The sequence below is a fragment of the Phyllostomus hastatus genome, unplaced genomic scaffold (assembly GCF_019186645.2).
Source record: "Phyllostomus hastatus isolate PE091 unplaced genomic scaffold, TTU_PhHast_1.1 phas_scaffold_200, whole genome shotgun sequence".
In the NCBI taxonomy this organism is placed as follows: Eukaryota; Metazoa; Chordata; class Mammalia; order Chiroptera; family Phyllostomidae; genus Phyllostomus; species Phyllostomus hastatus.
The window spans coordinates 10,957,443-10,972,798 of NW_025334016.1; the positions used below are offsets into that span (position 1 = coordinate 10,957,443).

At 39.4% G+C, this 15,356-nt stretch overlaps 1 protein-coding gene across 2 annotated transcripts in view; it reads right to left on the reverse strand.

The window, feature by feature from the left end:
- SLC9A7 (solute carrier family 9 member A7) overlaps positions 1–15,356 on the reverse strand; it is a 161,337-nt gene that overhangs the window by 21,709 nt on the left and 124,272 nt on the right. The window contains exons 13-14 of one of the 2 annotated variants that reach the window (XM_045860497.1): positions 12,618–12,677; positions 5,069–5,132 (exon numbers count right to left, since the gene is read on the reverse strand). In XM_045860497.1, coding sequence (XP_045716453.1) covers positions 5,069–5,132; positions 12,618–12,677 — 124 coding nt within the window. The remainder of the gene's footprint in view (positions 1–5,068; positions 5,133–12,617; positions 12,678–15,356) is intronic. The other variant, XM_045860498.1, reaches the window with a different exon arrangement.

Below are 15,356 nucleotides of genomic sequence, written 5' to 3' on the forward strand. Positions count from 1 at the left end.
AGAACAAACATCTGGACTTTTTCCACCTCTGATTTCACTTTTATGACAACACTGTGTGTAATCTGGATCCATTTCAGGGGAAACTGCAAGAACCCAGGGTTTCACCCAAAAATGAGGAGCCCATTTATTTCTGTTTTACTGTTTCTCATGACCACTCAGTACTCATAGCACTGCTGTTAGTGGCTCACTGTACCAAAAAGGTCAGGCCAAGTAGATTTAGAGAAATAAGAAATTTTTTTAGCAGGTGTCCTGGGGAACCAAACTTAAAGTTCTTTTTTCCCCCAGTCTGACAGCAATCTTGAAATGCCAATGGAACTGACTTTGGGGGCCCTTTGCATGACTGTGTGTGAGACTTGGACGAAGTGAAGTTAAAGGGAAGCTGTGACACAATTCCTAGCTAGGCCTGGCCAATTGGGAGTGCAGCAAAAGTGGCTGTGCCCTTTTATACTTGGCCCAAAGGGTCCTCCAGGGAGCTGCCAGGAACACTGAATCACTGAGCTGACCCATCCAGAAAGGTCTACCCACCTGGAGCAGGAGGCACTATCTTAGCTGTTACTACATGAACTAAATGCACTGCCAGAACCCTCAGCACTTAGGACCCACTACTTTCTAAAACATTTCCATGGAAAAGTGACAGCAAGTATATTACTGAGATTGGTTACAAGCCAACTGTGTCCACACACAGTTCCTATGAAATGTATAATAACTTCAGCTGCATAAAACCTACCAAACCATTTCCCCATTTCCTGTTATAGATGCTTGGGACCAAAGGCAAGAGCAATGGCAAACAACAAAAGGGCTGGGAGGTGTGTGACTGGTATGAACTGTCAAAATGAAATCTCTCTAAACCCTGGCTATCTAGCTGGAATTGGCCTGTTTTTCTTATAAGATTAATATTGACTAGCCATAGGTCTGTGGAGAATACATTGGAATAGGGCAGTCATATCCTACCAGAACCATTGTTTTCCTTTCAGTGAAACAAAGACATCCATCACACTTTTTACCCAGGTTTTCTTGGGGGTAAGTCTCAGGATCTCCCAAACTGTTAAACTCTAAATTAGTTTCCTAGTGCACAATTCCTGAAACCTATTTACTAAGGTCCTTAATCAAAGCTAGAATCAAACAGCAACTTTTCAAAAAAGAGTTAATTGATACCATGTGTTACAAACTGGCATAATAGCTAATTCTATTATAATCACAAAGGTCTTCTGAAGCAACACTGAAGTGGGTACCAAATCTCCAATGTAACTCATTGAAAGCTCTTCCCAAAATGCCCAGAACTTTCAGAGGTCATGGCTTTATGTCCCTTAAGGGGCCTCCACACCAAGAATGCCTTATCGGGCTGTGACCAGCCTCAAAGACAAAGAAACCAGAAAAGTACCCCCTGGGTCCCATACAACACGGTATTTTGCAATATTTGTTACACATAATTTGGTAGAGGGCTCATTTAGAAGATCCTATGGAATGTGAAATATGTAGACTGGATTTAGGATGAAGTGCAATGACAAGTGTAATTCAAAGCTGGCTGGAAGATGATAGTGTACATAGAGAATCCTATAGACTCCACCAAAACAACTATTCAACCTAATAAATGAACTTGGCAAAACAGCAGGATACAAAGTCAATATTCAGAAATCAATGGCATTTTTATACACCAACAATGAAGTATCAGAAACAGAAACCAGGAAAAAAATCCCATTCAATATAGCAACAAGAAAAATAAAGTACCTAGGAATAAACCTAACCAAGGAGGTAAAAGACCTGTACTCAGAAAACTATACAACACTGAATAAATTAAGGAAGACACAAACAAATGGAAACATGTACCATGTTCATGGATTGGAAGAATTAACATCATCAAAATGTCTACATTACCCAAAGCAATTCATAGACTCAGTGCAATCCCTATTAAAGTACCAATGGCATATTTCATAGATATAGAACAAACACTTCAAATATGTATACGGAACCATAAACGACCCTGAACAGCTGCAACAATTTTGAGAAAAACAACAAAGCAGGAGGGATCACAATACCTGATATCAAAGTGTATTACAAGGCCACTGTAATCAAAACAGCCTGGTACTGGCATAAGAACAGACACATGGACCAATGAAACAAAATAGAGAGCCCAGAAATAAACCCAAATCTCTATGGTCAATTAATATTTGACAAAGGGGGCAGCAACATAATATGGAGTAAAAAGAGCCTCTTCAACAAATGGTGTTGGGAGAACTGGACAGCTATGTGCAAAAAAATGAAACTCGAGCACCAACTTACACCATACACAAGAATAAATTCAAGGAGGATAAAAGACTTAAATATAAGTCGTGACACAATAAAAGTCCCAGACAAAATCACAGGAACAGAAATCTCAGACATTCCACACAGCAATGTTTTCACCTTAGAGCAAGGGACATAAAGGAAAGAATAAACAAATGTGACCTCATTAAATTAAAAAGTTTCTGCATGGCTAAACAAAACAGCATTAAAATGAAAAGAGAACCAACTACATGGGAAAGCATATTTGCCAATGATACCTCAGACAAGGGTTTGATCTCCAAAATTAACTCACATGACTCCACTCTAAGACGACGAGCAACCCAATAAAAATGGGCAAAGGATTTGAACAGATACTTCTCCAAGGAGGACATACAGAGGGTCCAGAGACATATGAAAGGATATTCAGCATCGCTAGCCATAAGAGAGAGGCAAAATAAAACCACAATGAGATACCACTTCACACCGGCCAGAATGGCCATCATAAACATAGCAACAAACAAGTGTTGGAGAGGGTGTGGAGAAAAGGGAACCCTAGTGCACTGTTGGTGGGAATGCAGACTGGTGCAGCCACTGTAGAAAACAGCATGGAATTTCCTCAGAAAACTAAAAATGGAAATGTCTTTTGACCCAGCAATTCCACTGCTAGGATTATATCCTAAGAACTCTGAAACACCAATCCAAAAGAACCTATGCACCCCAATGTCCATAGCAGCACAATTTATAGCAGCCAAGTGCCGGAAGCAATTTAAGTGCCCATCAGTAAATAAATGAATGAATCAAAAAACTGTGGTACATGCACACAATGGAATTCTACACAGCAGAAGGAAAGAAAGTGGTCCTACCCTTTGCAACAGCATGGATGGAACTGGAGAGCATTATGCTAATGAAAGAAGCCAGGCGGTGAGGGACAAATACCATATGATCTCACCTTTAACTGGAATCTAATCAACAAGACAAACAAGAAAGCAAAATATAACCAGAGACATAGAAATTAAGAACAATTTGACAGTAACCAGAGAGGAGGTGGGAGGGAATAATGGGGCAAAGGGGAGAAGAATTTTCAGGAACAACTGTAAAGGACACATGGACAAAACCAAGAAGGTGTGGAAGCAGGGGAGGCAGATGGGGATGGCTGGGGTGAGGAGGGAGTGGCGGGGGGTAAATGAGGACAACTGTAATTGAACAACAATAAAATAATTTTTAAAAAAACAAAGCTGGCTGGAAGAAAAAGAAACAATCGACATGGTTTCACAGGTAACATATGTATGTGGTCAGTGAAGCTTCCTACTGCATTGGTCTGTCATGTTTGCATCTGCCTATCAAACACCTATCGAGCTCCCCAGGTGCTAGGCTCAGCACTGTGCTCAGCACTGGGTTTTTGATGCTGATCAGAATTGTTCTTGACTCCCAAGGGCAAATAATAATATTTTGGAAAAAATTTCTGCTCTCATCATAACTCTCATTTCTACCACTTGGCCTGCCCAGGAAATGCCAGCCTGGGAAAGGAGCAAAACCTAGAGACAAAATCATCCTGCCAGCCCCAGAACAGGGATGATACCACAGCATAAAAATGCATCTATCACTTTGTTGACACTCTTGCCACTCAGAGGTTATGGTCTCTATCCCCTCCTCTTGAATCTCGGCTAGCCCTAGCAACTCGTTGTAACCAACAGAAAGTCACAAAAGTGATGAGTGAGACTGGCAAGGTTAGGTCAGAAAAGGCTATGTAGCTTCCCCCTTGCTTGCTGGGACACTGGCTTTTGGAACCGTAAGTCATCATATAAGGGGTCCAGTTCCCTGAGGCCACCTGGAGAAGCCACAATTCAGTATTCTAGTTGGCTGTCCTCGTGTGCATCCTCCCAGCCCAGGAGCCAGGTATGGGAGCAAATCAACCTTGGGATGATTCCAGCCCCAGCTTCACCCAGGTAACCCCTGGCCTCCTTCATGGAGCAAAGGCAAGCCATCTGTACTAGGCCCTTTCCAAATACCTGACCTAGAGAATCCATGAGTAGGAGAAATTGTTCATTCTCTTACATTTGGGGCAGTTTATTAAGCAGCAATAGTAAGTGTTGCAGATGGCCAAACCAAGGGCCATCAACATTCTCTGCTGCAACAGCCACTCTTCCCTGTGGTCACACTAAATGCTGCCATAGGGCTCTTCCATTCACTGTCTCTACAGCTTCCCTCCCCCATGCTCTGTTCCATGCTGTCACTGCTGCTACTGCCCTGTGCAAGCCTTAACTGTTAGTCTTGCTGTGACCTTCAGCCCACATAGGGGTGAGGGCTGCTGCTCTGCCATTGGAGGGTTGGAGGGAAACTCGGAGAGCTTGGAGGATCCCAGGCACTAGAAGACCAGGACAGCCTGCAATCACATCCCTTTCCTTCCTTTGCCTGGGTACCACTGAGAGACTCAGAATAAGTTGCAGTGAACCAATCACCAATCTACCCAATATATCCATTTGTGGAAGATAGGGAGTTGGGGACTTAGCTTAAACACTCTTTCTGGCCAGCCCACCCCCTTAATATGTTGCTTAAGAACACTGTCTCTGGGATCAAATACTGGCTCCACCACTTTCTAATTCTCTGGCCTTATATAATTCACTGACACTCCCAAACTTCAGTTTCTAATCCATAAAATGGGACAGTAGTACATACCTCATAAAGTTCTTATCAAGATCACAATGAGGGAATTCATGTAAAGTGCCTGGTGTGTAGTAAATGCTAAATAAATTTTAGCTATTTTTAATAATGTCTTCCCTGGGAAAAAGCATGTCTTGTGACTTACCCCTTGTAAGACTTGAAAGCTGTCATTGTTGGGTGGTGGGTCTTGATCTGGGTCAACACCAACTCTATCAGTCACCAGGGAGAAAGACAAGGAGAAAAATGGAGAGTATTAGCTTGGACCAGGGCAAGCTTTCTGGCTGAAAGTTGGCAAGAGGCTGACCATCTTCTTGAAGCAGAAGGAGAGGGTATCTAAAAGAAGAGAGAGGCTATCATTCAAATAATGAGAAAGAGATTATATATCACATCAGATCTCAGAGGGTAGGAGAAGCAATAAATCCTGTGTGCTTACACCCTAAGCAAGGCCTCTAGGGAACAGCACCAGCTGGCAACTGTCAATCTGCTTTCCTGCACCAGACTGTCCATTATAAAAATGTGGGTCCCACTGCACCAGGCCTTTTCCTCTCTACTGCTTCTTACTGTTGTCCTGACCTCCTTTTATTTTCCTGACCTTTTGTTATGAAACTTTTCACATATCCAAGAAAGTGCTGAAAGAATTTATAGTGAACACCTACATACCCACCACCTAGATTCTACCATTAAAATTTTGCTGTATTTTCTTTATTACATGTCTATCCATCTCTCCCCCCTTCTTATTTTTTTGGATGAATTAAAATAAAGTTGCAGGAATCAGTATACTTCCTCTAAATACTCCAGCATGTGTGTATCTCAAAATTTTTATCCTGGTGCCCCCACATCCTCCTACAGCAGAGATGACCTAAGGAGTCACATATGTGAGATGAACAACTAAACACAAAAGCAAAAAGCAAAGTGGCAAAATCAGCTTATAACTAATTCCATAAAAGTGTGTTCTTGGCTCAGTAACATACCAACTGTTGCCCTATGCATATGTTAATTCTTTATTCCTGTGCCTTCCTGATTCTGACATAGATGACATAGATAATATGGGGAAATGCGGGGAAAAACAAAGATGCCAGGAGAATTCTCTTCTTCCCTCACTCCTTCCAGTATCACAAAGAACATATGGTATTACACAAGGTAAACTGAGAACAATGTTCAGCAGGCCTGATTTGAACTTGAAGAAAGGTGCTGAATGGCCTTCTCTTCAAGCTCAAGTGTCCTTCACCAGGGTGTTATCTGCAGTCAGTACCAGGGTTCTTACTCCAATGAGCAGAGCTGCAGAAGCACAAAGCTCTGTGTGTGTATGCCTTACTTTTCCTCCTCTCCTTTCCTCTTTCCCATCTGTGATGCCCAGCATATTTTTTGAGAGAAGATAGTAATGTGAAAGGGGAATAGAAGACAACATAGATGCACCCCCACCTCCAAAGCCAACCTCTCCCCTCTCATTCCAGGCTTGTCAAGCACTAACCAAAGGTGCATGTCCTTGGACAGGGTAGGGTTATAGAAGGAAAGGGAAGAGTTACCCCATATTTTTCACCCTGTTATGAGCACTTAGTTAAAACCCATAGTGTGCCCAGTGCCTGATTTCTTCCCCATGGGCCTAAGGTTTAATGGGACCTTTCATGGTAAATTATGTAGACTGTTCTATGTGTCTATAAGCTGCTTCTAGGCAGGAGCTTCTGAGGGCTGGAGGCTTGTCCTCACAACTGGACATTATCCAGGGACTTTTAAGCAACAAATCTCACAGATATTTTTTGACATGAAATCCATCTACTTCAGGGGTCCCAGGACTGCCCACAAAAGTCATACCAGAGCATCAGTGCGCCCAAAGTGTCTAATGTACCAAAGTGGTAGAGGAGAGGTCACAACTTAAATTCCTAGCTGTTGATTCTGAACACTCACATACTTTGAGTCTCTTAATGTGTATTACACAGAGAAAAGTCTTCTATAGGGCAGTTTTGTCAGCATTTATAAAACAAACAGCTAGGAATCCAATAATGGGCCTTGTTCTGTGGATTCTATAAGCCACTTCATGATGGACTAAGTGACTCAGATGTGCTCCCACTGCACATTTAGAGGGACATGGTGCCAGTTACCCCAGGGTCTCCCAGATAGCTTACCAGAATGTTAGGTGACCCAACAGCCCTTAGCCTAACCACAGAGAGGCTATTGTAGGGCAGCAGCAAGTTTATGAGATCTGAATGGCCTGAAGTATATTATGCCCAAGACTATGGCCATTCAGATCTGGCACTAATAATCTCTCTTTTCTGTACCATGAATTTTGAAACAGGTGTATTAGCCTTCATATAGGGCTTTCATGTCAATACAGATAAAACCAATTGACTTTATCAGCTGAGGTGAAATAGCAAGCCTATGGGTAGGAAAAAAGGCTGAAGAGTGCCCTGTACTACAATGAAGAAAATAAAGTAAAATACAATAAAACCTGCCAAAGGAAATTTATCCCCTCTATTCTTTTAACTGATCTCTACCAGGAGGGAAAAATATTGTTGAGCAGAAAATTAAAATAAATTCCATTCAACAAGAACTGCTTATAAAGACTAGGTTTTGACTATTTTCACTCAAGCCCTGGAAACATCAGTGGAACTCCTGTTCACCCTGGGACCATGTGACCAGGCTAGAATCAAAACAACAAAACAGAAAACAATGAAATAATTGGATAAACTCACAAAATTAGAGCCACCCAAATCTCATCCCAAACTCAGGAAGTTCAACATTTTGTTTGGAAGAACTTAAGAGTGATTCTAGATCCACACTGTCCAATGGAACTTTTCTGCAATGATGGTAGTGTTCTAGATCTGCGCTGTCCAGCATGGTAGCCACTAGCCACATATGGCCGCTCAGCACTAGAAATGTCATTAATATGACTAAGGAACTGCATTGTGTGTGCGTGTGTGTGTGTGAATGAGTAAAATAAAATCCTTTTTATTTGCAGAAAGTCAATTCTACTGGCCACGTTACCAAATTTATACATATCCCTACATCAAGGACTACAGGGGTTTTTTTAAGTACTTTTTATTGACTATGCTATTATAGTTTCCCCAATTTTCCCCCTTTATTCCCCCTCCACCCTGCACCCTCCAACCCTCCAGCATTCCCCCCACCCCTTAGTTCATGTTCATGGGTTGGACATATAAGTTCTGACTTCTCTGTTTCCTATACCATTTTTATCTCTTCCCATCCATTTTATGCCTACTAATTATGCTTCTTCTTCCCTGTACCTTTCCTCCCATTCCTCCCTTCCCCCTCCCCACTTAAATCCCTCCATGTGATGTCCATTTCTCTGATTCTGAGGAACTGCATTTTAAATTTTATTTAGTTTTAATAAATTAAAAATTAAATTTAAATAGCTACATGTGGCTAGTGGCTACAAAATTGGACAGTGAGGTTTCTAGACAGTACTAATTCCAGCCACATCTCTCTAGCATCATTCTTTTCTAGACTAAAGAAGTGGCAACTGTCTCCCACCTTTTACATTCTCAGTGATAACACCCAAGATGCCTGCTGAGATCCTGCAGAGACACAATCCCTAGTGCCAGAAATATGAAGTAAAACTTTGCTCAAACTGATTAGACAATGGGGAGACTCCTCATTTCATCAGTATATAAAATAAACTTGAAAACTCTCTGAAAGCTCTTCTTTGTAGATAAATGTCATTTTATAAACATTAGAGGAATGACAGAATTAGAAAATCACTATTTCCATGCCTAGTATAATAACTATTTCAATCAAGGGTCATCAATGGATGATGTACAATAGGTAAAGTGTTGTTTGGAGTCTGGCTATTCATATAATATCAAAGGATCACTCTACAGATTGCTTTTTGAAAAACTGCTGTTTTATGTGAAATAAGCCAGGAGGTGAAAGACAAATACCATGTGATCTCATCTATAAGAGGAACCTAATGAACAAAACAAACAAACAAGCAAAATAGAACCAGAGACATGGAAACAAGGAACAGACTGACAGCAACCAGAGGGGAGCGGGGTAAGGGGAGAAAGAAGGGGAAGAGTTTAGTCAAGGGACAGGTATACAGATTACTTCTTAGTTACATAGGAAAAATTACACCTTTACACGGGAGAAATCTAGGGTGTAAAGTGATCAAGTTTAGCATCACTAATAAAGGTCAGACTGGCAATATGCACCACATGATAACATGCAACAAGAAATGTATAACATCAGCCCTGGCTAGTGTGGCTCAGTGGACTAAGTGCCGGTCTGTGAACCAAAGGGTCACTGGTTTGATTCCCAGTCAGCATGCATTCCTGGGTTGTGGGCCAGGTGCCCAGTAGGGGACAAGTGAGGGGGAACCACACATTGGTATTTCTCTCCCTCTCTTTTTCCCCTCTCTTCTCCCTTTCTAAAAGTAAATACATAACATCTTTTAAAAAAGAAATGCAAGCCCTGGCTGGCACAGCTCAGTGGATTGAGCACGGGCTGCGACCCAAAGTGTTGTAGGTTCGATTCCCAGTCAAGGTACATGCCTGGGTTGCAGGCCCTGACCCCCAGCAGCCACACATTGATGTTTCTCTCTCTCTCTCTCTTTATCTCCTTCCCTTCCCTCTCTAAAAATAAATGAATAAAATGTTTAAAAAAAAAAGAAATGCATAATATCACCTTTACAGTTTTTTGGGGTTTTTTTTGCAAAAATGATTATCTCTAGTCATGAGGAAAACAAATAATAAAAATCCAGATTGTGGGAATTCTGTGAGACAATTGTCCTGAATAGTTAAAAAACACAATGTTGTAAGACACACAAAAATGGGGTTGAGTATTGTTCCAGACTAAAGGAGATTAAAAGGACATGCCAATCAAAGTAAACTTTGATTGGATCCTGTATCCAGTGTGTCTGTAAAATTCATATTACTTTTTCTCAGGTATAATAAAGGTATTGTAATCATGTAGGGAGACTGGATTCCTAGAAGATACATGCTGAAGTATTTAGGGTTAGAAAGTCATGATATCTGCTATGTACTATGAAGTACTCTGAAATGGTTGAGAGAGAGCAAGAGCGTGAAAATGACCAAAAAATATGATAAAATGTTTAGAATTCACACATTCAGGTTAGAACTTGGGTATTCATCGTTCCATTCTTTCAATTTTTTACAGATTTAAATTGTTTCACAACTAAAAAAGAAGACTGTTTAATTATATCCTTGGTGAAAATAAAAGGGGAATATTTAATTATATCCTTCTTGAAAATGTTTCAAAAACACATCAGTATTTTTCTTGGCTCTCTAATCTACTAATATTGATGATTAAGGATCTTGTATTATTTTGGGGTGTGAAAACCACAAATTGTGAAGATTCATGGGTGCTATAATAGATAAATACAGGTAATAGATAAATAGGTAGATACAGATTCTAGTAATTATGTAGTTTTCCTCTCCAGATAAATCCTGGAATATTTTGTTAAGATTCTCCTAACATGAAAAGGCAAGGAGAAAAATGATAGTTAATTGAAACATAGTTAATCAAATTCCAACAAATTAAGCCATCTTCTGATCTTGTTGAACCAATCCCCAGGCAATCCTCAGTTCTAAGGACACTGCTACCCAGCATCCACTTTTCTTGCTTTTACCTACCTCTGCCATGGAAGTTCTGACCCTTGCTGTTGCCACTTGCCATCAACTATTGTCTGAGGTGCAGTTCAAGCTCTTGACACCATGGAGCCTAAAAGGAGCCTAAGAGGACCTCCTGGGCCTTCCCACAGGCAAAGAAACATGGGAGGCCTCTGCTCCTGGTAAAAATGCTGATAGATTTCTGAGGAAGGAAACAAAGACCTACTTCTCGGACTGCTATTGCCTTTTTAAATAACAGAAAAAAAAAAAACAGACAAGGGACCATGAGACTCAAATGGTGCTGTGTGATTTGTTTCTCCATCGAAGGCTGTTTACTTTATAACAATTTAATAATTACTATTCTGACAGGGTTGAGGACCCCTCAGACTAATCTCCAAGAATGACAGTGGACCACCACAAGGAGCCTTGCCCTTGGGGCAGAGCTCAAAATTAACCTGGTCTCTGGAGACAGGAGATTAAACAATGGGCCAGGGTGTTTGGGGATGCTCTGGGCAGCAAGAAAGTCCAGGCACAGTATTTTGGTATAATGCCACAGAAGACTTGGGGGTTCTCTGACTTTCTGAAATTCCTAGTTTCAGGCAACTGTCCACAATATACACTTCTCTTCTGACCCACTGTAATGCTTTGAACTTTGTGTGCTGTTTTACTATATCATATTTTAGCATTCCCCTGATACATCAGGGTTGAGCTCATCAGAGCACATATGACACTCTTTTCTTCTAGAATAAACTGAATTATCCTTATTTTCATTAAGAATGAAACAAATGTGAAAATCCCACACCAAATGAGGAAGTAAAGCAATCAAACAGATGTGCTCATTCTAGAATAATTAAATACAAAAAATAAATAATTTCCCTTCTGGTATAATATGTACATTCTCATTAACTGCTATATAAAAAGCCATAAAACTGAAGAAATTTTAGAACTTCTGAAATTTATAAATTTAGAACTATCTACTTTAATTGATAGTTCTTTTTTTAATTTGAATGGCAGAGATCCTAAATAATTTGAGGACTATTAGACACATAACTTCATACAAAACCTTGAACAACAGATCAGAATCTGAATCCTCTCATGTCCCAAGTGTAATACTTGGCACTTTGCCTGAAGAAACTTTCTTCTTAAAGGTGGAATATTTCAAAGGAGAGGGTTTCCTCTGCAACTTAATCAATATCTAAAGTCAGATCTCCAAAAATGAATGTGTATGTGTGTATTTTAAACAGTAGAAAATAGTTAAAACCCAGAAAGTTTAAATGCTTCAATTAATTTTCTATATGTCATTATGGAATACATCCAGGACCTAGATCCATGTATGGCTGCTTCCATCACTGTGCTTAAAGAGTGAAACACTTTCACAATGCCAAGAACAAAGTTCAAGCCTACTTTGCACTTGAATTATTGACCAGGACACAAAACCAGATCAGGAAGAAAGCATGCAAGTTAGAGATACAGAAAGGAAAGAATATTAAAGTTTTTATTCTGATTGCCCAACATCACCGCCGTTAAGCATAATCAAATCAAAAACTTGGATGTACACTGAGAAACAAATTGCATTAGAAGATCCTTTAATTATCTTCTGGCTTAAAAATGCCTGTTTTTCATATCTTCTGATTCACTGTGATAATGTACAAATACACAAAAACATATTTTAAAAACTAAAATAGTACTTAATTAAGATGGTGTAAGCCATAACCCAACCATGGCTGAGATATAAAATTCTAGTTCTCTTCATGAGTTAGAAGCCTTGTTTAGTAGGAAATTAGCAGAATTTTGTGGGGAAACTATTTGTGGCTCTGCATATGTGGTGCTCTTAACATTAAGCTCAGTTGTACAGAGAGACACATGCCAGCATTGTCCAAAATGCAGGGTATTGGGACATAATCTCAGGAACATTGATACATCAAGCAGCCCAGAGAAAGAGTGGAAGAGTTATTAGAGTTGACCTGCCCTCTTGCCCCTTTGCTAAAGGGGGCAAGGGGTTGGTACACACAGGAAGAAAGAGACAAACAGCATAAAGAGAAACATCTCAGATTAGAAAGATGAGAAAAGCCAGGCCCGGTTAATTTGTTTCAGAGGATGCCCTTGTGTCACCTGAAGTACTGCCAGCGGTGTTCATTCTGGTCCTCCTCGAAGGGCTCCTCGACGCCAACTCTGGGCAGCAGAAGAAGGGAATGTGAGTGTGACAGGGACAATAGGGGAGCCAGGGGCTCTGGAAATATGACCTGGACCACGTCCATCAAAGAACAAACTGTCATTTTAAACATAAATCCATATTCTCTCTTAAACTATTCCTACTCTCTAAAATTCAGGCAGAGAGGCCACTAAATTCACATTTAAAGCAACAATGTTATATGCCAGATCAAAATTAGGACCAATTAGGAATGAAGATAAACCTTTCAAATATATAATAAAATGAAATCTGATGAATAAATGCAACTCACAGGAAATTAAGTTATACAATTTTTTCAAGAATACATGTGCTTCATAAAGCAAGACACAAACATACAAAAATAGAAAACAAGTTGTTACGGAACACATATTGGAAGTGTTCACACATTTTTTACACATATTTGACAGAAAGAGTAAAAAGCACTACATTATTGAAAACAGCAACAATAGTTAAGAAGCAAAGATGGCCTTTTTTTCCTAAACAAGTATATCACATTGTCCATACGTTCAACCTGAAAGTCAGGAGCCTAACTTCTGCTACTGTCTTTACCTTGTGACCTTAGAGTTCACATAGTCCATTTTTTACCTTCCTTAATAATTGCAGAGGCAAACTTAACATTTTGAGTGCTGACCTCTATCCACATGATACCAGTAAGCACCCACCCACCCCAGTGCAATCACAAATGTCTTCAGACAATTCAGGCATTGTCAAATGCCCACTGGGAGGCAAAATTGCCCTCAGTTGGGAACTACTGGATTAAATCATGTATTCTCAATGTGGGGGGGGGGTGTGATATTGCTCCCATGGGTGTGAAAATTGGTTCTTGTAGGACAAAATAATGTGTTCAGGCATTACAATAGTTTGTAGCTTCTAAAACACCATAGTACATAAATAGATACATAGTAGATCTGTGGTGGAATTTCTTAAAAAGAAAAATAATTGTGGTATTAAAATTTTACTGTGGTATTAAAAATGGGGAAAACATTTTTGAAGACTCCTTAGGGGGACAATAATAAAAAGAATGGTTGAGAAACACTGTGGTAGACATGCCAAATTTCTCATGCTACTAATATCCTCTGAAATATGCAAGTGAGAAGGTGATGCTTCTTAAAGTGGTACTTATAATTAGTCACACATTCAGACTGTGACTTATTCAGACTCTATATTACCATAGTATTAAAAAATTATAACAAATTCCAAAAAAGCAAGCTACATTCCATTAATGTAAGACTCACTAGTAATAATAACAGTAATTGTAGTAGTATTGATACTATGATTAGTAATGATAATATCATAGCTAAAATATAATAAATGTTTACAATGTGCCAGATGATACATTTAATGTAAGAAAATTCTTTATCATATTTATTAATTGTCACATTTTGTTCTCACACTATTGTCATCCCCATTTAACCAGTGAGGAAACTGGGAGTTACAGAGGTTAAATAAGTTGCCCAAGATCACAAAGTTAGAAAATGGTGGAACCAAGATTGTAACTGAGTCTGTTAGACACCAGAGCCCCAGCTCTTCACATTCTAGGATAGTGCCTTTGATTACAAGTTGTCATCTTGAACCTCTTTAAAAATATTGGTTACAAATGAAATTACCTAAAGAGTTCAGGACTTCTCCCAGCCCTTATTCTTTATGTTATCTTACAAAGATCTTTATCATAAATTCTCAGTCTAATGGGATTATATAGCACAGAGTATCATAAATTTTCAGTCTAATAGGATTATACAGCACAGAGTGTCCTAACTTGTCCTTGCATGATCATATTACTGCACTCCAGGATAGGAAGGTTACCTGTTCATTAGCTGCCTGGGTGTGAGCCATTCCACCCTCCAACACACCCACCACATCATCTGTGTGTCACTTAATCTGGGGACTCCAAGAGGACAGCTACCATGCCATCAGTTGCACTCAGGACATACATAAGGCTTATCTGCTGAAATACTCCTGTGATCATATCTTCAAGTTGCCAAAATTTGTCCTTTGTGAATAACAACACTTGCCCAAGAGACTAAGGAAGATAGTATACAGTTTGTGCATTAACAGAAAACAATACAGCCATTTTGCAATCCTGTCTTAAAATATCAATCAGAAAATATCAAATTAAAAAAGTTAAATTGGATTTCTGGAAAGCAGTGACCTGGCTTTGGATTTGTGGTTATATATATTTTTATTTTATACACAGACCAGAAATCAGCCTTGGTTAAAAATTGCAGATAACTCCCAATTATTTATGGTGGAACTGTGAGTCCTACTTTGGGCTTCTGACTTCTGAGCAGGGCCTCTGTCAACAGCCTGGAGAAGTAAACACTAAGTAGGTATTGATCTTACTGAGGTCACAGAAGTCAAAATACCATGCTGAATTTTGGGGGATTTATTAATCAATTTAGAATAAAAACTTGATTTATATAAATGATTTGTGGTCCTTAAGTAACACAACAAGCCACAAGCCAGAAAAGCCAGTCAGTTTCATTACCTTATTTAGGAGGGAATTTCTTTTGATGTAATCTCTGTAAATGTCAGTTTCTACACTTAATAGATACAATGTATAATATAATTAATAATATATGTTTATGTTATAATAATGAATATTTTATATACATGCAGTGAACTGACACCATATATATTTTTCACCAATGGCAAGTTTGCTT